The sequence below is a fragment of the Passer domesticus genome, chromosome 6, assembly GCF_036417665.1.
Source record: "Passer domesticus isolate bPasDom1 chromosome 6, bPasDom1.hap1, whole genome shotgun sequence".
Lineage (NCBI taxonomy): Eukaryota > Metazoa > Chordata > Aves > Passeriformes > Passeridae > Passer > Passer domesticus.
Genome location: NC_087479.1, coordinates 12,241,944 through 12,266,191, shown reverse-complemented (window position 1 = coordinate 12,266,191; position 24,248 = coordinate 12,241,944). Strand labels below are relative to the sequence as shown.

Sequence of the window (24,248 nt, the reverse complement as noted above, 5' to 3'; positions counted from 1 at the left end):
AATCAAGAGGCCACTATTAATTGCTTCTGATAAAACCATGATCTGCCTCCCCTCTTTGGACCTGCAAGTGCTGCTGTGGCAAGGAAGGTACCAGACTGCAAGGAGGGTACCAGACTACAAGGAAGGTACCACACTGCAAGGAAGGTACCATGCTGGTTCCAGCCATGGGCAGAGCTCTGCCCATGTTTTCTGCTGCCCAGGACAAGGGGGCTCCATCCACTGAACTCCATCTTGCATAATGTTTGAGGCCTAAGACAAACACAGACACATTTAAAGTATGAGTCTCCTTTTCAGCATCTGACTGAGATGGTGGTGATGCTAAGTTTGACAAGACTGATCCCCAAACTGTCGTGGATGGGCACAAATTGAATAGAATAGAATGAAACACACCAGTAAAATGGAACTTGCAATAAGCCCCTATCTTTTCTGAGCCTTGTGCTCCTCCAGAGGCTATTTAGTTGACTCAGCACCAGCTAACACAGCAAGTGTGATACTGATGTAGCAGGGAGTGTTGGGTCCCAGAGCCAGTTTGAGTGTGGATGTGCATGCTGCAGAGTGAGAAGTATTCTGCCTGTTTTCTGCAGGGGTTCTATTAAAAACTGCAGTGCCTTGAGACTCCAAAATCAGAGCTGGGCACTGAGCATGGCAACAGTGTGCACAGTGCCTCAGGCATGGCACAGACCAAGAGAGCCTGCATAGAAAGCAAAATATAGAAAACCTCTTTATCACCATGTTTTATTCTTATTCTCATTTTTAAATGGTGTGAACCTAACTCTAAGTGTCAGTGGAAGTGAAAACCAAGAAGAACGAGGTATCTGGCTGTGCTGGCACACCATTTCATAGCTCTTGCTGTGTTCTATTTTCTCTTTTCTCTTATTCTGGGGTAGGTGGGATGAGTATTGAAGAGCAAAACAACTCTATCCAGAAAATATATGGGAAGGGATGGAAAACCAGGCAAATGATAAAGAGTCCACTAGCTATGTAACACCAAGCTGGGACGTGGAAACCGTTCCCTGTGTGGGCCACCATACCATCAGAGTGAGGCAGGGAAGTTCTGTTTTCTTTTATCATGTATTTCAGGGGAGTATTCCCCAAACCCATGGTCTGATTTCCAGCTGTATTATCAAGTGAATAAGGACCATAGTCTTGGTGTTAGAAGCCAGTAAGCCCAAGCAGAAAGAGATGAGACAGGCAACAAAGGCGGAAATATTGAAGAAATATTCATGGCAAAAAATGCAATCAGTTCTAAGGAAAATGGTTCTTTGAAGCTTATGCTCCCTAACCCAGTTCCAGGGCCCTTCATGGGAACATGAGCTGGATTTGACTGGGGCTCTTGGAGGTCAGTGCTTTATCCACTAAGCTGCAGCTACCTAAACTGAGTGTGCAGCCCAAGAGACAACTGAGAGCTTTGCCTGGTTTCTATTCTGTTTGCACTTTGGGGAGTTGGTTTCAGCAGACCAAATAATACTGCAACATTGCTCAGCTGATAACACACCAGTTATAAAGTTCACTGTGAGGGATACTGCTGTGAACTGACTGAAGGGTTCTGTATTGCTCTTGATTTTGATGAGCCCTTTGGGGCTTAGAGAGAAGCCAGGCCGTGATGTAGGGCAAGATATCCAAGACTATGGCAATTTATTAAACCTTTCAAAACTCTTGTGTTGTTTTGGGTTTTTAAAATTAATAATTTAATCATAATATGGCTTTGAAGGCTGCTTTCCATATTCTAGTTGGGGCTGAGAAATAATGGTTGATGCACTTTGCCTTTTGATCCCACTTGGCTGTGGTTGTTAGCATTCCTGCAGAGGCTGGGCTGCCTTAACACTGGCCCAATGGAAGATGCACTGCAGGTGTTATCTGACTCCCTAGAAATCCTCCATGACCTTACCTCAGTCTGAATTTGTGATCTTGGGAGATGATGGAGCTGTAGAAGGTTCAAAAAGCCATTAGAAGGAACAGCAAGCTGAGTTACTACTGAAACTTTCCCCATTCTCTCTATCCTTTCTCTTACCTGACCTTTCTGTAATTTGTTGACTTGTGAGTGATTTTAATTTCTTTTTTTAATTTTTTTCCCCAAAACATTGTATCAGTAATGCAAAAAGACAGTTTTGAAGATTTCAGTCGTGTCATAATAAACCCAGTGTATTATTATGAAAAGCACATCTTGACACAGAGAGAGACTGTTGAACACTCCCACTCTGTGTAATGGCTCAAGGGCTAAAGGTTTTTGTTAAGCTTTGGATGGAAGGGTTATCTTTTGACAAGTCTGAAGTGCTGACAAAACCCTACATGTTTTAGAAGTGGAAAAAATGCCAGGTGACTAGAAAGTTGTACTTTTGGAAAAAAGTCTATAATTCTGATGCTGATTTTGAAGAGAACTGTGCATGCCATTGTGGAGGGTTTGATGGTCATCAGATGGACAAACTGGTGAGGGTACCAGTGGAGGTGAGCAGCAATTCTTTGGGAGACCCTCCTACCAACCTGTCTTTGGTTTGCTCTTCTAAGAAAATAAGTTTTATGCAGTTTCTTTACCCCTCTGTCTGCCCATCCTCTTCCTTCTCTCTATCACCTTCCCAGTAGCTGACCAGCAGATTCAGAAGAGTCAGCCTAGTTTGACAGGGGAGTGAAAGTCGCTGGTTTCTGACATTCACCAAGTGGATGGAGAGGAGAGGCATTCAGTCTGGTGTCCTGGGTGAGGTGAAGGCAGAGCACAGTCAGGTTGAGCAGCAATTCACTGCCGACTTGCACCTGGTTAGTAGATGCCCAACTCCTGAGAAGTGGCACTTTGTGGTGTCCCTGCATGGTGATGGGAAAGTCACAGACGACATAACACAGTCAAAAAAATAATTTTGGACGAGATAAGAGGGGAAGGTTGCTGGGAGAAAAAGGATAAAAATCATGGTAAAGCAAGAATACTTCTGCTATTATTTGACAAACATCGTGCACAAACAAGTCTGGTGCACAAATGTGCTCAGGGATCCTGTTTCAGTTCTGGCACTCAGAAAACCTTTTTATCTGCCAGGCAATGGGAAAAATCTTTGCCAATAAATAATCGAAGGAGAGAAAGGGGGAAAAGAAGGGGCTGCCAAGATAATTTTTGTTTTAATAAGTGTTGTCAGTAGTTTTGGAAGAAGGATTTGTGTACTACACATCTCCATTTGCTAGCTGTCCTTGTGTTTATTTTTACTAAAATAATCTGAAAATTATTCTTCTTGTGAAATTTAGGAGACATCCTCCCACCTTCCTGATTGCCACAATTAATATGGATTTTTGCGTAGAGTTGATTGACATTTGGTGCTGTTTTATGCCCACCTTGAAGAGGGTTTCACCTTTTCCATGATGGAACACTGCAAACAGTCAGATCTGCAATGTTCACTTTTTAACAGACTAAAGATACTTAATCTAAATTGACACTGTGACTCAGTTGTGCAGCTTATTGTTTGGGCCCAGCAATGATTTGTTATTTTTCCCAACCAAAGTATATCTGCAAATATCAGGGCCACATTCATTGTCCATCACTGCAAACACTGGATTTAAGATGGGGCTTCAACAGACCAGTATAATTTACCTTGTTCTACTGCCTAACTGATGACACAGATGATATAAAAGATAAATTGTTGCTGCAGCTGGAATGGCTAATTGCTAATAGGAATTTTGCCACCAACTTCAGCAAGGATAAAGCAAGTATTGATTCATGCAAAACTACCTCAGTATCCTGTTAAATGCTATAAGGGGTTATTCTAAGACATGAAAAAATGTGGAAGGAATATATGGATGCTTTTAAAGGAGAGAGCTTCCCTGCATGTGGCACTCACATGGCAGTGAAAGGTGTGGTGAGTTGACATGAAAAACTGCTGACTGTACCCATTCCACCTTCAGGGATCCTTCTGCAAGCTGAAGTTTCCCTGTGCCTGTAAGTCAGCTATTATTTCCAACCTGTCCTATTCCAGGAAACACAAATATCAGAAACAAGGCTAGAAACAAGACCATTCTTCATCTTGGTGTGAACCTAGCCTTCTAGAGCCTGCACAGCCTTCACTTTGAGCTCTAACTTTTTAGGGATGGGGTTGCTGTCTTGAAAAGTGCTTTCCCAATGAATATCAAATTATATGACCTGAACATCAACAGGCATGTGCCTTTAGAGAACTGCAAGTGATAAAAATACACTTTTGTGTGATTTCTGATAATTTTTTTGGGCAGCTGCTCCCCCTCCAATCTCATGAGCTGTGTTAACATGCTTTTTTCTTTACTCCAGCATCCCTTACATTAGAAAACCTCTCCTTATGTTCACACCTGCTAGGCTGTACCTCACCCACCCATGTGCCTCTGAAAGGCTTGTGATAGAAACCCTTCCAGGGCTTATGGTGCCAACCACGTGTGATAGGGATGTCTCCTGATACAAGTATCTCATCTGTTCAGTAAAGCACCATGCTTCAATTGCATTTCTTACTGGTGGATAGCATTAAATAGCTGAGGGAAGTACCAGAATTGAGACAGAGCTAGTTTTGAGTGAAAAGCTCCTGGTCTTCCTTTGGGACTGTTGTGAAGTTGGCATTTCTTGTTTCAAATACAAACCTCAGAAAATTACATGACCACCCCATAAATCAAGAGCTACAAAAAAGTAATGTAGGCAGTTGAAAGGACCACTGCCAACAGCTGCTGAAGCCACTCATCATGTTTACTAAAGTTTAAGAAAAAATGCAAGCTGAAGGTGAAAATACATCAGCTGTGGAGCAATACTGGGGGATAGCATGTGCTTGGTGGCATAAATATGAGAATGTTTTTCAGCTGATACCCCAAGTAAGTTTATATTTACACTCAGACTATCTCTAATGGCTCTTTAGATCAAGGGCATTGCTAAACTTTAACATAAGAAAAAAGTTATGTGGAAAAGCTAAGCACACCCCTTAAAATCTGCAGTACAGAAGGGGGTTTGCAACACTGTAAATCTCATCTTCTGGAAAAGAAAGGAGATGGTATGCCTGAGCTGAGGTACTGCTGGGAGCAGTAGCTGTTCTTTGGCTGCTCTGGAGCAGGTCTGGGTGGTGAGGCTGGTTCTAGCTATAGATACAGAGGTGCCTTCTGCCTGCAGCAGGGAGATGCCATGCTGCAGTGAGACTGCTGACATGGAGCCTTGGAAAATACAGCCCTTGGTACCACCAGCTGCCATGAAACAATGGGAAAATGTTTGTTTAATAAGGACTGTAAAATGTCCCCGGCACTCAGGACTCTTAAGTACTTTCATAATTTCAGGGGAACTTTTCCTGGCAGACTTTGATCATATTAAATAGATTTCCCATGATATCATAATGCTCCATTTGTTATAAATGTGCTGATTTGCGGATGTGCAATTAGCTGACTCAAGCAAAAAAGCATTATAGATACCCTGTGTATGAAGTGGCAGTTTACTTCTCTCCATATGGTCTGTAACTTGTTCCATGCTGCTTACCGTGGGGTCTGGGCTTACTGCCCACTGCTCATCACAGTTTATAGAGAGGAAAATTGAAGGCAGCCACGGAGCTAATTCTTTGCAACACAGTTATTTCCTTGAGGCAATACCTAAGCTGTTTGCATCAGCCCAAACATCCCCCTGGAAGCAGGTGAGTCCTGGCTGTTCCCTCTGTGGAGTGAGGGTGAGATGAAATCATCTTAGCAAAGGGCAATGCATGAAGCCAGGGGCTTCCCAGAAGGAAAAAATAGGGCTTCCCAAGTCCTGCATAACTCGTGGCCTTTAAAAGATTTTTTTTCCCTGCCATATGTTTATTTATCAGTACTTGAGTGGATCTATACAAAGAGCTAAATCTAGTCCCTCTTAAGTGCATGGAAAGACTTCCTTGCACCTCAGCAGTGATGGGATTGCATCCTAAATTAATATTCCCAAAAATACTCATTTGTAAAATATGCTTGGTTCAGGATCAGTTGTTTTGCTGTTGAAGTGGCAGCTGGTATCTCACCTCACTGCACATTTTTAACTCTTCTAATAAAGTCTGGTTTCTCTCGTGCTCCTTTCAAATGAGTGGGAAGCATGGAAAAAAAAGTGATTTGAGAGAGCAAGAGCAAATATTAACATACAGGGTTAAACTTTCTGAGGATAAGGAATTTTTTTTTGCCTCATCAGCATGTTTAATAGTTGCAAATCTCAGTGTATGAGGAAATGTCTTACATTCAAAGACTATTAACAGCTGTGAAATTAGATTTAGAAATCTGAATATATAACTGCATATTTTATATGCTGTTACATATCATTTGTGCATATATTCATGAAACTGTCTTGTAGTTTATGAAATTTGAGTGTACTATTTCACTGGGAACTTCCAGATTTCTTAATCATGAAATCGTTACATGAAAGACTTGCCATATGCAAATTTTGAAATTTGTGCAATATAACATGTTGCCTTTTGAGGATAACACAGAACTAAACGCAACAGATATATAAGTGTAAATAGTTATTTGGAAAGTCTGAAACGTGCTTATTAAGAAAAAATATTTTAATCATGTCTACCTTCAAATAACTCTTAAGTGGGTACAGTTTTATATTATGATTGTGACTCTTATTTTTTAAATAGTATAAGTAACACATTCTACAGTGCTTCACTTCATTCTTAAAAATAGCCTGGGTTTTGTGCTTGGAGATGAGTCATTTTGAGGCTCAGGCACTCACCTTTCGGGCTCAGCCTATAGCTCTAAGGATTAAAAATACATAACATTATTGTCTTATACAAATCATGATTCATCTGGTCATGAAACTCTCCAAAAGAAAGCAAATCCAAGACTTGGGAGTGTTTGGAACATGAAAGCTGAGTACATGGCCAGCAGACGTGCTGCTTGCAAACCTATGGGAATATTCACTTAATTGCAACTAAAGCCTCACTTCTGTGTTTAGGAATCCTGATCTGCTCACACAGATCTCAACACATGACTGAAATAATCTGTTTATCCAGCATATGGTTCTTTGTGAGGACTGGATAGAAGTCAGCTACTCGGTCTTATGTGTCATTTGTCACAGAGTGCTGTGTCCTTCTAAGTGCTCCCTTTCTAGTCCAGGGCCATGGAGGCATTTTAGCAATGCAAAGAGGTGATTAGAGGCACTTCTGCTGGAATGTATGCTGTGGTGCTTAGTGAAATTAATTTGGCTTATGACAGGGGCATAGAAAGGCAGCCCTGGGCTTTGTCCTGCTTACTGTCACTATTTCCTAGGGTGACACTGGATGTGTCAGTAGTGACCTGCTCTGTTGTGCCTTCAGCATGCACAGTGCTAGCAGGAGGGGGGAGGTTGGGAGTTTCCAGGTGTGCTCAAAGGTGTTTGTTCAGGAGAACCAAATCTTTAAAACCAGCGTTTTCTAGCTGATAATATTGCAGCTGATATTTGTGTGTAAAGAGGGTAATATCTGCTTGGTTTCACAGGGAAACTATTCTCCCTCATAAATGCTGTCTCCTTTCCCCCAGATCAGTGACCATATCTAACTCAGACACATCAGAGAAATAAAAAGGCTCCTCAGATCTTTGCTTAGTTCATCTTCCTGCATCCTTCTGCCTAGAACAGTGGAGCCAGCATGGCTGATCAGGGCCATTAGTGATTTCTGTCTGTACTTACTTGGAGATGCATTTTTCAGGTTATGTCCTTTTCTAATACATGCAGTAAAGTACTATTTGCACTAACTCTACAATTATTGTCTAAGCAACATGTGAGCTATACAGAGGAACTGTCACTTGAAAAACTTTAAATTCATGAAAAGCACAATTTTTTGAGTGAAACAAGATAGTGCCCACCATCCACACAGATCTCAAAGCAAAGGATGTAGTATCAGGAGAATGCAGCCAAATTGAAATCCCAAGTGATAATAAAATGCTTCATTAAACAGAAAGAAATAAAAAGAGAGACAAACAAAAGCACTACAGAAAAATCTGTGCTTAAATGTCAGTAAGAATTTTAATTGTTGTTGGCTTTTAAACTCCCTTATCAGAAACCTGAAACTCTTCAGTCATACAGAGATTTTCTGCAGAGGAACTGGAAGCAGCAACTGAGCAGGCGATGTACTACCAGCTGTGAGAGCAGCCAGATCTTGACACCCATGTTTTCACTAGGTGCCATTTCAGCAGTACTTTCTGTAGGTCTTTCAGTTGGACCATGAGAGTAATCTCTTGTAACAGAAAAAACAGTGAAGGTGAAAAGTGCTCTGCTCCCCTGCTTAGGTGGAGCAGTGTTTGCAGCCTTTGCTGCCCAGCAGAAACTGAACTGAAGGGTTTGTGTACCTGGTGTGCCTTGCCAAATTCAGCTTATTTCTTACACATCTCTCTTTTTGCTATATTAAGCAGGGATCTAAGGTTTTACAAATGTACATTGCACTCTGAAAGCACGGCAAGGATGTCAGGAATCGTGTGATCTCCTGAGGGCTGGTCTCCTCAGGGCTCTACAGGTTTTCCTCTCATTAGCAGAGAGTTCAGAGCCTCTGATGCTGACTCCCAGGGAAGTCTGTGTGCCTCCATGGTAAAACCATGGCTTCTGACTGTGTTTCCAGCAGTTCTTCAAGAGCTGAGAAGCTCTGCAGTTTGTGGGGTGCTTTGGGAAGTTACCTGGTGTCTGCACCCTGTGTCCTCTGCTCCAGCTCAACTTGAGCAGATGTGCAAAAGGTGTCTAAGTAGGTGAGAGAGAGAAAATTTGCACTGTGCTGTGCTGGTTAAAGTTCTGGGCTGGAGCTGAACCTCAGCAGGATGTCAGGTTGGCTGCCAGGTGGTGCAGGGCCCTTGGTGCCACCAGGGCCCCTGGGTTTGGTTCTGCATTGTGTAAACGCCCGTGCCATAAATGAATAACAGCATTTTTTTTTTCTGGGTCTGAGCTTTATTTGCTTTTGCTTTTTCTTGGACAGTGAACCTGTGCCTTGAGAAAATGTGCGAAAAGTTTGTAATATCCATGCCTCCAATGAGGCAACAACGGCACATCTAATCTTAATCTATATTGTTTGTACTTTTGCTCAGCAAATCAGCTATAAGAAATAATACATTTCTTCTTTAAAGTCCCTTCCCCGCCCCTGCTGTATAAGTGTTACTTCCTGCCCTCCTGCTCTCTCAATAGCGCTTCCCTTTCCTGTTTTTGGTTAGAAGCCTTCATAGAGACTCTTGGCTTGTCTCCCTGCCAAATTTGTCTTCTGCTCAGGTGAAAGAGACTGTTTGGATTTGAGCACACGTGCCAGCTTTGAGCATATACCTCTGTGGGATTGCCTGACCAGGTCCTCCTCCATGGCAGGCACGTAAGTATCTGGGGGCTGTGCCTGTTGGCAGGGACTGTGTTGGCCAGAATTAATGTGACTGGATGTGAAGGAGAGCACATATTGTGATAAACACAGAAGGTTTGTGTTTTGGTTATAGCCTGGTAGGATAATTTATAATTGTATAAAATGGTAATGAAGCTTTTATGGCAATGCTACATGAATATGCATCCCCTGGTAGTGAGGGAGAAGCTGACTTGATGAAGTGGTTGTTTCTTCATTCCTGATCTGCCTCCATCAGCTCGAGGGGAATTGTCACAGGTTTATTTACATTTCTTCTGGGATTGAAGGGAAACCAAGGCAAAGTGATGCCAGCTTTAATGAAAGATCTTTATGTTGATTTCCTCTATTCACTTTCGAGTCTGCCTTTCCTGGTCGTTATGATTATAATCTTTCAAAGCCTTTTTTTAAGGTATCGTTCTCCTGAAATACAGATATGGTTGGCCCATGAGTGAGTGCCCTCAGTCATGTATTTTCACTTGACAGTTCAGTTTCAGGTTTTGCATAATTCATATTTTACAAGATTAGATACTTCTTGCTTTTATTTCTGTAATTTAAGGGGGAAGGGAAGTAGTTTATATTAATAGCAACCTGATCCAGTCGAGTTGCTTTTTTACAGTTTTTGTCTAATTGAGTTCCTGGTGTTTCTCCAGGCCATTTACTTGACTCATTTTTAGGAACTTCTAAGCATTTACTTGATATGTACTTTTAGCAACTCCCAAAGTGTATCTTCAAGGTGGTGTGTAAAACCTGGAAGTGAGCCCCACTTCACAGAAAGAAATTTTACATGATTCAAAGCATTAATGGAGCAGTGAAGTTCCTCCATTAGGAGACTCCATTAGCAGTCAGTTGTTGGAACTTGGAAGGAAAAGTTTCCTGGAGCATAGCCTGGCAGCAATGGCACTTTGCTTAATCACACCACTTCCTCAGTGAAGTGCCTTTTGCAAAGCAGATCTCTTTAAGCATTTCTTAACATGCTGAGCTGAGATGCTGATAGCTGGAGTTCCCCTTAGAGTCATTTGAATTCTTACGCTTCAGTTCGCAAAACCTACCAGAAGAGGGATGGGTTAAAATTAACACTGCATGGTTTAAAAATCTCAGCAACACAAACTAAGCAGATGTGCTGGCTTACAAGGCCATCAATCTGTGGCATCTCTGCTGGCCCCAAATCTGCACTGATTGGCAGATGTGCTGTATTTAAGTGCCATGGAGGACACCAAGGTCAGGGTTCTCACAGACCTTGGCTGGCAGTGCTGAGGACTGAGCTCTTCTGGGCTGACAGTCAGACCCAGGTGAAGCATCTGTTCCGCTGCAGTCATGTTTTGCATACTGTATAAATTTTGTATTTTTTCTCACTTTTCCCATGCTCAAGAGCATTGGCGGGTGACAGAAGGTTATGCAAGTTTCTCTGGTCATGCCAGGATATTGTGTGTGTTCCCAAATTTAGCAACTCGTCTGCTAAAGTCCTGGCTTAGTGTGCAACCTGGGTGCCTCATAAACTGTCTCTTGTCTGGTTTCCAGCTGATAGGTCTGCTGTGGGTATCTGCAGCAGATACTGCACAAGGCAGTTCCCACTGGGTATGCCAATGTAGTAAGGGACAATTCAAAATTAATGTCTTATTCCTAACAGAAAGTAACCTTTGAATATTCTTCCTTATGGAGGTGAACTGGTGTTCATCTTATTCTTAATAGCCCTGTAGGTACCAGTATTTCCATTTCCTGTTCTGTAAAATATGTATTTGTCTTGCAGGTGTGTCATGACTTTATTTAACAGCGTCAGTCTTTTTGAGAGCTCCTTATGAAGGAGGCTTCATATTTTTACTATTTTCTTGTAATTATTTAGTATTAAACTGTTTAGATGCTAGAGTTTAAGAGTGGAGAAAGGTGATGGCCAGGCACCTTCAGCAGATGCTCAGTGCAAAAGGCTCGTCTCCAGCTGTCAGTGCAGACAAACTCCAGCACCAAAAGATCTGCAAGGTGATTGTGCAAGCATAAGCAGGACACCAAAGAAGAGCAGCTTCTCTGGGAACTGGGCTTTACTTCAGGCTGACTGGAGTAAGGGCAACACTGTTGGATAGGTCTCTCTGCAGAGGCATGCAACCAGGAGTGAGTGAAAATTGAGAACTTCTGACCACTGGGTCCATGGTTTGTTTTTTCAGGGAATGCCAGGAAATGGAGGTCAGAAAACAACTGGAGGTAGTCATTGTGGCACCTCCATATTATATATGAGAGTGTGACTTCTAGTATTTAAATATCTGCTATAAAAGAGTCAAGCATTTGCATGTCACTGAGGACTAAAAGCACCTTTCTGGCTATAAAGTCCCCATGGGGCTGCCCTTTGGTGTGATCAAGAGCTTAATGCTGTATTTTGACTATGAGGTCTTGCTGCATTGCTTGAGGAAGTTCTCCAGGGCTCTGGGACAAAGGTAAACGATGGTGACACCGGCTGTGCTGCAACTTTGGTTGCAGAGGGAAGTAGACTTTGAAACAGGGGGTCCCAGGAGTCACAAGTATGACTGACATTGTGCTGGGGAAATGAGGCTCCCAAGGAGAAGTGGGGCCATGAGTAGGGCTGGTGGTGAATGTCTGGTGGGAAGGCTGGAGAGCCTTTATCTGTAACAAGTTCAGATCTCAGCTGAGGTCTCTATCTAAGCCTAAATGACCTGACTGTCTTGTGTTCAGAGGGGCTCTCAGGTTTTTTGTTCTCTGAATCCAGTGGTCAGAGAGAAATGTCCATTGTTTCAGGTCACTACTGAAACATTTTCAGTGCATCCCAGTCGTTATTATATTTATTAAAGTGAAAGCTATTAAAATGTTTAGCAAATTAATATATTAGTGTTTGAAGTACACTTTAAAATGCTGCAGGAGCATGACTTGTAGCTTTCTGATTCGGAGGTTAACACAGATCTGTACTGCACAGATTGAACATCTCTGTATACAGGATCTTGGGTGTACATTAGCTGTTTAAGCTGACATTGAGAGTATTCTGTCAGCTTCTTAAATCAGCATCAGCAATTTCTTGCATGTCACGTTTAACCACACAAATGTGACTTCCTGTGGCAGACTCAGTGAACAAGTAGAATAAGATGTGCTAAATGACTTGTGCATTTTCTTCCATATTCTCTGGGCTGAGGTTTCGTTCTCAAGTAAGGCAAGCCTAGGGCTAAGTAATGTCAACAATTTCTCACACCAAGAGGAGTGATTAGATCAGTTTAAAATAACTTTAATTATTAATAATAAAAATATTGAGGGGAGACATATGGGAGCTGGAGATGAAAAATAAGGTAAATGCTTGTATAAATATCTATTTACCTTTTCTATGAATACAAGAAAAGAGCATCTTTGAAGGTCAAAGAATCATGAGCAGCTTGATACAAGGTAGATCTGTAATCAGTTCAGAGCATGAGATCTTGATTTCTATCAGGGAGCTTTCAGAGGGAAAAAGCTTATGCTAAGGGAGTGTCTGTCCCAAGGACACAGTTGTGTCTGTAAATAAGAAGGACAGTGGAAGTGTCCAGGTCCACCTGGCATGCTGGAGCGAAGCCCAGAGAATTAGGTGTTTGGTCCCAAAGTTAGCTGGTCGTGGATATTTGTTACACCTTTTGTGAGCGTGATTTGGTGACCCTCCAAAAGCTGTATGACCTTGTCCTGGCTCTAGCAGAAAGAGTTTAAACCTCTCCCATTGCCCCAGGGGTGTGACCTCTGGGTGGTTTGGTGCTGGATAGGGGGTCCAGGGTAGGACTGGGATAACCCTGTGCCATGGCAGGCTCTGCACGGGGCTGCTGGTCAGAGGTGGCTCAGTCACTCAGTACCAAGCTCTGAAAAAGTTTTATTCATAAGAGGATAACCGTGTAAGTAGAGAAAACAGGTCAGTGAGGGAGCACAGTGCAGCTTGGCTGCTCGACTTTTCCTCAGTCTGGAACGAGAGGGAAAAGCTTTAGATTCCCTCCAGAGCCAGACTCTTCTCCAAACATTATGGTTTGCTCTCTTTTTCCTGTTTATTCTCTGTGACAGGTCTTTTGTAGTTCCAGCTTGAGCTATTTGCTTGTATAATTTGGATAACTCACTGGGCTAATGCCAAACCACCGCCTTGTCATGTGATAATTCACAAAAAATGCAGGTATTTTCCCAAGATTCCTGGTGTTATCTATTCCATTTGTGGCTCTTTTTTGGCTATAGATCTTGGTAATCATATGCTTACTAGAAGCCAGCAAGAAAGGACTGCATTTTCAGGTTCTGAATGGGTGAAAGAGGAGACAGTGTTATTGCAGGACAAAGGCACCTTCCCTGCAGCACTGTCTCAAAGTGGCTGCCCACTCTCACCAGGGCTGAGCAAGAAAGGTCAATGCTGACCCTTTCAAGAAGGGTTTAATCCAATTTAACCAATCTGCTGGTTTTTGAAGATTAATCTTACAGAGAGAGATGGATGGCAGTGGGTCAAAATGTGTCACAAAGAATGAAACAAACAGTATTATCCGCAAACTTTTTTACTTAATTTATAGTTTTGTAGTATTGAAACAATATTATATAAATCTCAACTATGAGCACTCAACTTTAGATAGCACCTGTGAACAAAACTAAGCAGACTTTCTTAACTTTAGTCAAACAAATGGTACTAGTGCAGAGGTTTGCCATCCCACAGATGTAATGCTTTCAGAATAAACAGGGGTGAATATTAAGATTTGGGGTTCCTAGGAAGAACTCCCTCCCCTCCACATTTACATAAGATATCTTTAATCTGCCCCATAGTAAAATGTAGCAAATTGGAGTAGATGTTGTGCACAAACGTAACCAATTTTGTAATTAAGACCTCTCTATGATTCAATTTTTATATATTTTTATACATAATTACCTATGATGGGAACTCAGGTGGATAAGTCTGACTGCATTTTAATGTAAAATAAAATATCAGTAGGAGAATTCCTTATATTTGACGTGTGTGAACTTTGATGGACCTCCATCAATACCAAATTTTCAGTAACTTCTGTGTATTAGGAAAATAAAGCAAGTTCTAGAAGAGGGCAAGCATAATTTTGCATGTGAATACTAATATATAACAAACTCTTATCATGGAGAAGGAATGTGGCTACTTAGAATTGTGTTACTAAGCACATTTATTACCTGTCACATGTAGTTGACATAAGTATCAGTGATGTATGGTCCTAAAAATAACCAAAAATTTTGCTGGACCTTCGTGAAATGACTGGTGCTTGATTTGTGTTTAAAATAATGTACAGAGAATAATACAGAGATTCTCAATGAGCTTTAGAAAGTGAACATTTTCTGGGCTGTAGCCTCTTAAAGCAGCAGTGGGACAGTTGTGCTTTTTATGCATAGGAAGAGTAGAAAGTCTTCAGGATAAAGAGTTACTAAACTCCTGGAGTTGTCGCACTCTATTTAGGGCGAGACAGCAAGCTAGCAATGGGTCCCTGGAGGCATTTTAGATGTTGAAAGATTGATGAAGTGCTTTGCAGGAAGGGATTCCCCTGGTGTGCTGTTTTATGTTCCTTTCTGTTATTTCACTGGAGGCCAGATAACAGGCTCAATCCTGCTTCCATTTAAATGAATGATGAAAAACTTCCATTGACTGCAGGAGAGCAGGGATCGAGCTCGATGTGTTGTTGCTTTATGTCACAGTAACAATTGGTTGTCATGGATCAAACCCTGCTCCTGAGGTCTGCATCTGTGTTTCAGCCACATTGCTGCTGGTTTTGGTGGCAGCAAAGCCTGAAGGCAAAGTTGCTGTATCTCCTGGGATCTGGGCATGGCATTGTGAGCAATGCTGTATTAAGGCCCCCATGTCTGGATGGTTATTGTAAATGAGGATAATTTAATTAATTTTGACTAATTTAGCAGCTCATGGTAATTGTGGATTTCAAAATTCATCTGAAATGGATACAGTATTGGGTTTTAGGCTTGCTCTGATGAAGCTTACTTTAGTGTACAGCAGGACTTGTAGTGCTTGGCAAGGCTTGAGGATGTCACACTGGCTGAGTGTGACCCTCCCAGGAATAACCTTTTCCTGGAGCCCCTGGATCCTGGGCAGAGCATTGCTGTGCTCTGGCAGCTGATGCTCCCCCCACCTCTGGAGCTGGAGGTGGCACAAGACACCTGCTAGCAAAGGCAGGTGGCCACCATCCACCTACCAGACTGCACTGGGGATTATTTTTTGCCTTTCCACTTCCATATGACAAGGGCAATCCATGTAGCTGCTGTTTGCTGGTCTATTTCTCTCCCATTCTCCCCATCTGTGAATCCAAGGCAGACTGAGTGTCCCCCAGCAGGTCTGAAGGATGCAGGCAATGCTGCCACTGCTGCCAGGATGCAGCTCCTGCAGCAGTTGGAGGATTAGGCAGGCTGGAAGGAGCTCAAATCCCTCAGCTGCTCGTGTCAGATATGGAGGAGCTGCCACAAGACATTAGCTTACCTTAAAAAACAAGAGGGAGAGGTGTTTTCTGGGTAAGTACATCAGCAAAGGCACAGCTGTTCTCCGGGTACCTCACAAAGCAATAGCAACTGGTGGATGGGCTGTATTTTATGAATTCTGAACAATATAAATAAAATAATATTTTGTCCTTCTAATCTGAATATATTGCTCTGGTAACAGAATTTAGCTGTTTCTATAATATCTAATAAAAATACAGTTTATTTTGAATTTTCCTACCTTGTTCTTTATAGAGATGTCTGCTGGCATCATTGCTCCCTCTGTAAATGCTGTGAGGACTTTCCAGGCTCTTACTCACAGCCTGGAGGAGGTCTGTGGGCTACCTGGAGGCTGTGCAAAGTGATTGACAAAACAAGCCAGAGTCAGTAGGCTTTAGTGTACCATGGGGGATACATCTGCCTTGGAAATCTTTTTGAGACCCACAGGTCAGAAAAGATTGAAAATTGCTGCTGTAATCAACCCAGATCCTCTTAATACTTGAAGTAATGTGCTCCCTTTCATTAAAATGATGACAGTGATGGGGTCAGGCAGGTTTGGGTGTGCAGCAGCTGGTAAAATTTACAAGTGGTGTAATTTGGCACAGTGGCAGTGCAGTGCAGCAACATGGTTTGGCATCACCCAGGATCTTCTCCTCTCTGTGTGTGTGTGTGTGTGTGTGTGTGTGTCCATGCTAGGGAGGCAAACCCAAACAAAGAGGGAGGAAAAGGATTTGTGTGCAAAGCGGATTAACCACTTGCTATTGCATTGTCGAAAATTATTTAATATGGCTAGGGCTGAGGAATGGAGATATATATACCTATATATAAGTTAACAGGACAGTCATGAACTTAAAGTTTTTGCAGAGACATAGATTTCCACAGTTTCATTTAGATGCACTAACTGAATTATAAATGCATCATAAGGTGCACTGTTTGCTTGTTAAAAATCCCTGTTACATTTAAAGACATCAAATCTCCAAAATTTGCATTATTCATTTTTTTCCTCCAACTTGTATTTCCTCTGGTATAAGAAAAGTGGCTGGGAGGTCAGGAGAGTGGAACTGAAATTCTGACCTGTATTGACATGTTACAGCATTTGCCAGTGGCATTTATTGCCCTTGAAGGGTGTGTTTTATTATGATTCTCTATATGTATATTAGTCAGGATATGACTAATAAACAAGAGGTAATGTATTAAGGAATTTCTGTGACTATAAAGGAGAAAAATAGTTATTTATACGATACAAAACAGTGGTTATATGCTTTAATGCTGGCATGCATCCAGGTTTGTGGATTCCCCTTCCCCACTTTCTTTGCTACTAGGATGAAGGAGGAAAGTGTTCCTGTGTGTTTTGCTCCGTGAATTCTGGGACTTCCAAGTGCGTCAGCGGGTCTGGGTATTAGGCGTCAGCTGGATTAACTTAATTGATTTCTTCAGTTTACCTAACATGGCTTTTGCTCCAAGGTCTGCTTGCTTCCAGTTTTAAATGTATAACTCAGCTGTGGGTGTCACGTTTGTTTTGTCAGCAAGCTGTAAAATATTGGTAGGTTTTCATGCAAATGTAAAAAGCTTTGCTTGCCAATAGATACATAAAATAAATAGAGCATTCATGCTGTTGGACAGTTTTCATAATGTTTATGTGATGCAGGTTATTTCTCAGGGCTTAATGTTTTATATAAAATAGATTATTGGTTCAAAACAGCAGCGTACAGGAGGTTTTAAAGTCTGTGAACACATAACATGTCAGCTTTAATTTAACAGATCGCATTCAAAGGACCAGCAGATCTCTTATAAAGCATATGTTGAATGTAGTACTGATAGTTTCTGTTGGTTTTTTTTGGTTTTTTTTGGCTTTAGAAGTTGTAAGTAATAAGCAATAAGCAGCAAAATCACTGTTTTCTTTCCTGATTTTTTGTTTTTCTCCCCAGTGAACAGAGTATTTGCCAAGCCCGAGCTTCAGTTATGGTCTATGACGATACCAGTAAGAAATGGGTGCCAATCAAACCTGGACAGCAGGGATTCAGCAGAATCAACATATACCACAACACGGCCACAAACACCTTCAGGGTAGTTGGAGTTAAACTGCAGGATCAACAAGTGAGTAACTACATCAAGTTTCCTGTAAATTAACCTTTGATCTCATTTGGTAAGCTCAATTCTATACCTAATGCAACATTTCCTGCTCCCTGCAAGGTGTCTACTAGTCTGTTTATGCTCCAGCGATTCGGATTTTGTATAATTTTTTGCACACACAATATATCATAAATTATTTCTGCTTATTTGAAAAAATAATGCCTGGTAGATGCCAAAGAGATTTAAATGTTATTTCTTCCCCCCTCCCCCCAATTTTTTCTTGTGAAATGAGTCTCATTCACTCTGCAGGTTTTGCTCTCAGCTCCCCCCAGATTACTTTTTACTTGTTCTTAGTACTATATTAAAAATAGAAGTAAAAATCAATTGTTCTGCACTGCTGTCCCACGAAGAGTGGTTGTTACATTGCTGTGATAAGCAATTAGTTCCTTGTAATGCACTTTAAAATCCTAGGTGCACACTGTGATCTGATTTACAGCGGACTAATTTTGCAGGACCTCCTTGTGTATTAAAGGAATAATATGGGATTTAGATTATCAGAACTGGGATCAGACCCCCGTTGGCCCCCAAAGCCTGATGCTCAGCCCAGTGGCTCCAGCAGCCTGGTTCGAGGTGTGCTGGGCAGCACGTGCCCCCCGAGCTCCCACACCAAGTGTCACAATTGGACCCCAAACAAAAGTTTACTTGAGTGGAGTAGTGGTGCAGTACCTGCATTTTAGAGCAGGAATTTCAGAGCTGAGACCTCCCCCCGTGTGCTGGCACGAGGCTGGTTGGCAGTGGCAGCCCAGCCTGCCCACCTCTTGTGCTCATCTTGGTCCTCTGTGTGGCACAAGGATCAGGAAAAAGTGGGAAGTGGGAAGTTGCCCCCTGGGAAGGTGAGGCAAGCACTGCTCCTGGTGTGACATTGGCAGGGGTAGGGCAAATCCAGCCAAGCTGAGCCAGGTCAGGCCAACCCAGAGAGCAGGAGCCAGGGCACCACCACCTCTCAGCTGCCACAAATTTTGTATGGATTCATCTTCTTGTGGAAATGCTGATGATCCTCAGCTGACAGCTGTAAAGGTGCTTGGGCCAGCTGGAAAAGTTGCTCAGGTTGCTGACTGGATGTGATAATGTCTTTGCTACACCACACCTATACACAGTCATCATTCTGAAAAAGGAAAAGCAGAACAAAAATAGGTGGGTTTTAAGCACAGTTTTCAGCTCCTTGCAGTGCACTTTTGAAACTTCTGCCAAAAGTTTTGTGACTGCTTTTATTCTTTTCTGTAGAGCAAAGGCAATGTATGAAAGCAGTTCCTTTCAGAAATAGAAAATTCTTTATTTTACATAGCCAGCAGGTGAATGTAAATGACTTTCGTGTGACTGCAATCTAAGATGGAACTGAATAGCTGGTGTAAAAGAAGCAGAAGTCATAAAGTCAATATGTATATATGTAAGGGAGACTAAGTACCAGAGGTCTGTCTTAGTCAGACTATGCAGTTTAAAGAGTAAGACATACTAAAAAGTCAAATCTTAAGCTGCACTTCAAACATGCTTTGCATTAGCTGCAATATTTTATTTGCTTGCAAATGTTCCAACTTATGAAGACACTGTATGCTATCTAAAAATCATCTCAGTTCAGAAGGAAACAGGTAGAAGAATATATTTCTCTGTAGTTTAAACACTAAAAATCCTCTTTCAAATAAACAGGAAGTATAGTCACTTACCTTAGTCGCCTAAAAGTGCCTGAAACAAAGCATTGCCCTTAAATATGATTGCAAAAATCCAGTATTATGAATAAAGTCAAGACAGTGTAGCATAGTAGTATTTAAAGGAACACTCTGAAAGTCTCAAGATTCAGAATCTAATATATTTTACATGAGTCTCACATGGAGTCATAAGCTTGCTAGGCTTGCTAAGTATTTGCATTTAAAGAGAATAGGAATGAATTTCAGTTAAAGTAATTCTCTGTTCAAGCCATTTCATGCTTGCTCTCATGTTCTGTTAAATCTCACTGAAATTGAGGCTTTAGTGAAGCTGTTGATTTGCCAGAAAAGACATATTTATCTGACAAGGACCAATCTTCAGCTAAAATGTGATTTAGCATATGATAAAGCTACACAGATTTTTGAAGAGTTGAGAAGCTAGTTTAAAATATGTAATACAGCAATACCATGAAGGAACAATTTAAACTTTTCTTACAAATTCTTTGACAAGGCAAAGACTAGAGTAATCTCTGTGGCTTCATCCCTGCCTAACTTTATTTCCCTTTTAATTTTGTTGGTTTATATTACACCTTTAATAGTATGTCTCTATAATTTTCATCCTCTTTTTCCACATATCTCTTATATCCACATATTTTCCACATATCTTCTTCTGTAGGTTCCTTGTCTTGTCTCTCTCTAGCTGTCTTTCTGTTTTCTATCCCTTTTCTGGGGTGTGTGCTGTAGCTTACGACGCTGTATTCGTGTTCAGCTTACCTTATCTCCTTATCACCTTATCTCCTTCTCTAACTGACAGTGTCTGAAGAGCTCACCACAGACAAATATGGTTTGTAGAGCAGCAGAACTGGAGCATCGTTCTCCCCCCAGGAAGTGGCTGCCAGCTCAGGTTCCCTGTGTGTGCCTGGGAGGTGCTCGCTGCGTGTGGCGGCGGCGCTGGGTTACGGACCTGAGCTCCCCTTTCTGCTCTGCACAAGGTGCAGCCTTGCACAGCCTCATGCTGGCCCGAGCAGGAGCCTTCAGAAAACCCCAGGCGCAAGCTTGAAGCTTTGAAGCCGCCACAGGGGCCAGAGCTGGTTTGAAAGTAGGGCCAGATCAGAGTTATAATCGCTTAACGTCGTGAGCTTTGATGTTTCCTTCAGGCCTTCATTGTGGACTTGATGTTCATTGAGGTCTTTTCCAACCTGAATAATTCTATGATTCTGTGATTCTTGAAGACAGCAGTCACAATCACGTCTTTCACACCCATGTTGTGACTTGCCAGCTGTTGTTGTTACCTGGCCTGTTGTAAAGGTGACATGTGTGAACTTCAGTCACCATGCAAGAAGTTCACAAAGATAAAAAGCAGTAGCTCCCCATTCCGGAGTCCTGATCAAGTGAAGGTTTAAAATTAGGACTTTACATCAAGTGATGTCAGTTCAGCATGATCTCATCACCCAAAGGCACGAGCTGAACAAACAGGCAGGGAGGAGGGTGCAACTCCAAAGTGAATCACATCTCCTGAGGGGCTGGTGTGTTCATGTGGCTGAGAAGTGAATGCAGAAACAAGGCCTTGGGGAAGGTGAGACATTTTACATGTGAAGCCAAGCCAAAACTGAAACAGGGACGGGATTCTTGTGATACAAGCTAACCACAGTATTTGAAAAGAAAGAACCAATTAATCACTGTTGTAACTTATTAGAAGTTCATCAGGTTTGGGCCTGCCTACAGAAGTAAGGAATCTGGCCTCAGCTGTAGCAGTTTTTATATCCTTGCTGTTTTAGCAGTCATGGCTTCTCCCTGAGAGATGAGCCTGAGTGCTGGCAGCATGGCAGGGCCCAAGCTGATGAACCATTTCATGCACTGCAGAAACAAGCAATTGTCTTGTCCTGGTTCCATAAGCAAGAGTATTGGTGGTGAAGCCTGTGTGGGAACTCTTCCCATGATCCTGGCTGTGTTTGCACTTCAGGTGCTTCCCTGAAGCCCACTCTGTCCCCTCTAGCCCCATTCCTGTGAGTCCCATCAGCCACCACCATCGTCACTGCTGACAGCTAAAGCTCCACAGTCAAAAGAAAGGGCTTCTTGGTTTTGAGCTTTTGTACAGATTCTAAAATTCCCTGTCACTGCCAGGGAGCCTACACCTGAAACTGAGGTGAAAGGGTGAAGGAGAGTCCAGGGTAGAAGTTAAGCAAATCATTTTGTTTTAAACATTTTAGTGATGGGAACATTGAAACATATCAACATAATACTATGTATGACTAGTCTGTGAAACTCCTTGCCACATAAGATCATTGAAATACAGAATTTAACAGGCTTCAAAATAACACAGACATTTATGTCAGTAAGATATATGAGTAAGTATTGTTGCAGGATATAAAATACTAAAAAAGGGTTGAAAAGGAAAAAAGGTGGCATATAAAATATCAAGTTTCAGCTTTTAAGTCACGTTCTAAGGGAAGAGTTACAGGAAGAACTGTTTGCCATGGACAAATCCATGATTTATTTCTTCAAGATTTCAATGAGAGCTTCTCCAGTTCACCTATTGTAGACTGGAACTGAAGATTAAAAGATGAACTCTTGGTCTGCCCAGCCTGGCAGATGTGCTCTCTTAGTGACATATGAAGCTTTACAGTAAAGATCCCCTAGAAGCACCTGTAAAAAACATCTTTGCTTCAAACAGGCAGACCCTCTTTATTGTAATTACTGCTCTGAAGCACTTCATTATGATCATGTGCCTTGTAGAGTCTCCACACCATCTGTACGAGACACCTTTGTGCACTCATTCTTAACAACAGCAGGAGATCCCCTCCTCTTTTTTCCATTTTCTTTAAACACAAGCCAAAGGAGATAAAAATGAAAGTCTGGCTATTTTAAGTTTCATTTCCCAGTGATTAATTTCTCAGTAAACTCTGATTTGAGTTTGAAGACAAGGCATTACATGTGTGGGCATCCTGATGATTACTGAAGGTCAATACTCACATTCTGTCTCTATTTGATTAAAAGGATCTAACCCTCAGAGCAATGCAGATCCTTGGAGTTCATTGGAAGCAGGTTTTGAACAGTTTACCTGACTTCCATTAAACAATTTTTGGCATAGGTTTTTACAATTTCTCACTTTCATTATACAGCTGCACTGCACCCTCTGGTGCTCTCTGGGCTTTGATAGTGGTGTCCTTTGAAACAGAGGTTTCTGTGAGTAGGTGAGAGACTCACTTTGAAGGCCTGGCAGAAGCTCACAATCTTTCTAAACTTTTCCTCAACGATACTGCTTAAGCCTTCCCTTGCTTGGTCTACTCAAAAATGGTTGGAAGACTTAAAAATTGGTCCATGTTAAAAGTGTTGGTTTAGAAACCCAGTCATGAATCTACTTGATGCTCAAGACACTCTTTGAGTGTGAGCAACATTGGTACAGGCTCTCCCATTGCTCAATAGAATGAGGTGACATTCTCATTTTTCAAGGATAAAAGGCTATCCAAGCTGTCAGATACAAGAGGAAGTTCAATGCCTCTGCTGTGACCAGTTTCCACTTCATTCTGGTTGGTGTGGGTGTCCCCATGCAGCATGTTGGTGATGCAGTTCCCATTTCCAGGGGACTAATTCTTGGGAGCCTGCATACCCAGTGGAGGGCTGCATCTTCATTTGGCTCACAGGTCAGGACTTTCTCAATGAAATGTGTCCAAAAAAGCAGTGTAGTCTGATTGCTTCTCAATGCATTTTCATGGAGCCTTAGTAATGATACTGGTTTGAGTGCAACAGCTGGACCATCATATTTGTGCCTAAAGCTAGACCAAGGATTCAAAAACTATCTTCTACATCATTCTCTAATGCTGGCTCTGTAAGTAAATGCATCCTAGAAACAAGAGTATGTCTGTAATCATCTTGGGGTCTAGTGGCTTCTTTGCTGGTCTCCATAGTGTTTTGTACATTAATATAGTAAAGTTACAAGACATCTGTTAACTGTATCAATGAGGCACTGTTATCATTCAGAAATACTAATGTGGGCAAAACAATTTGTTCCTTATTAGGTGCTCATCTAATGTTTCTCAGTTTAAACTGGCAATTCACTGAAAATTCAAAACTCAGAGCTAGAAGTCGTTAATCTTTGAAATTAGTTGTTAAAGTCTGTCCATATAAGAATTAAGAATTGTCAGTCATCTATCAAAAATATTGTTGGACTAATTAAATACACTGAAGCTTTTTAGTTGCAATCATAGTGTTAACAGAAAACTTTCCAAGAGACTGGTCAGACTGTAAAAAAAAAAAAAAAAAAAGGTAGGTTTTCTGGTATGTGGGGTCCACCTTTAACATAAATTCTGTGCACAAAGTGGTACAGTGGTGCAGTGGCACTCCTGCCTCTCCACCCTTAGCCAGAGCCACTTACACTTTTAGCAGTGGAGGTTTCTGTCTGGATCCCAACTGTTCTGTCTAGCTGGGTGTCCCAGTGCCCTGCCCAAGGATAAACAGAGCATTGTATTTAGCAAATTAATTTCAAAAAACCAGCCTTCTGCTGCAGTCATCCCTTACCTGGAAAACACCACACGTACATCCAGGGAGAAGGTGGGAGAGGAATGATTGTCTGGGTTTGTCATTGCCTGATTCTAAAGGAAAAAACTAAGCACAAGAAGTTGGTGGTGATCAGACACGTGGGAGAAGGAAATCAAAACTGGTGCAATGAGTCAAACATGTATGTGCTATAGGGCAAGGTTAGTGCCAAGAGCTCTGTCTGGCTCTTTTTCTAACAATTGTGCATGATCATCCTCCAAAAGATGGAAACAGCTGCTGGCCCTGGCTC

General features: G+C 41.8%; 1 protein-coding gene across 9 annotated transcripts in view; it reads left to right on the top strand.

Annotated features, from left to right (window-relative positions):
• The window catches only part of EVL (Enah/Vasp-like), a 142,642-nt gene that overhangs the window by 57,495 nt on the left and 60,899 nt on the right, over positions 1 to 24,248 (top strand). For 8 of the 9 annotated variants that reach the window (XM_064423384.1, XM_064423385.1, XM_064423380.1 and 5 more), the window contains one exon: positions 17,618 to 17,786. In XM_064423384.1, coding sequence (XP_064279454.1) covers positions 17,618 to 17,786 — 169 coding nt within the window. Of the gene's footprint in view, positions 1 to 9,090; positions 9,249 to 17,617; positions 17,787 to 24,248 lie in introns of those variants that run through there. The other variant, XM_064423383.1, reaches the window with a different exon arrangement.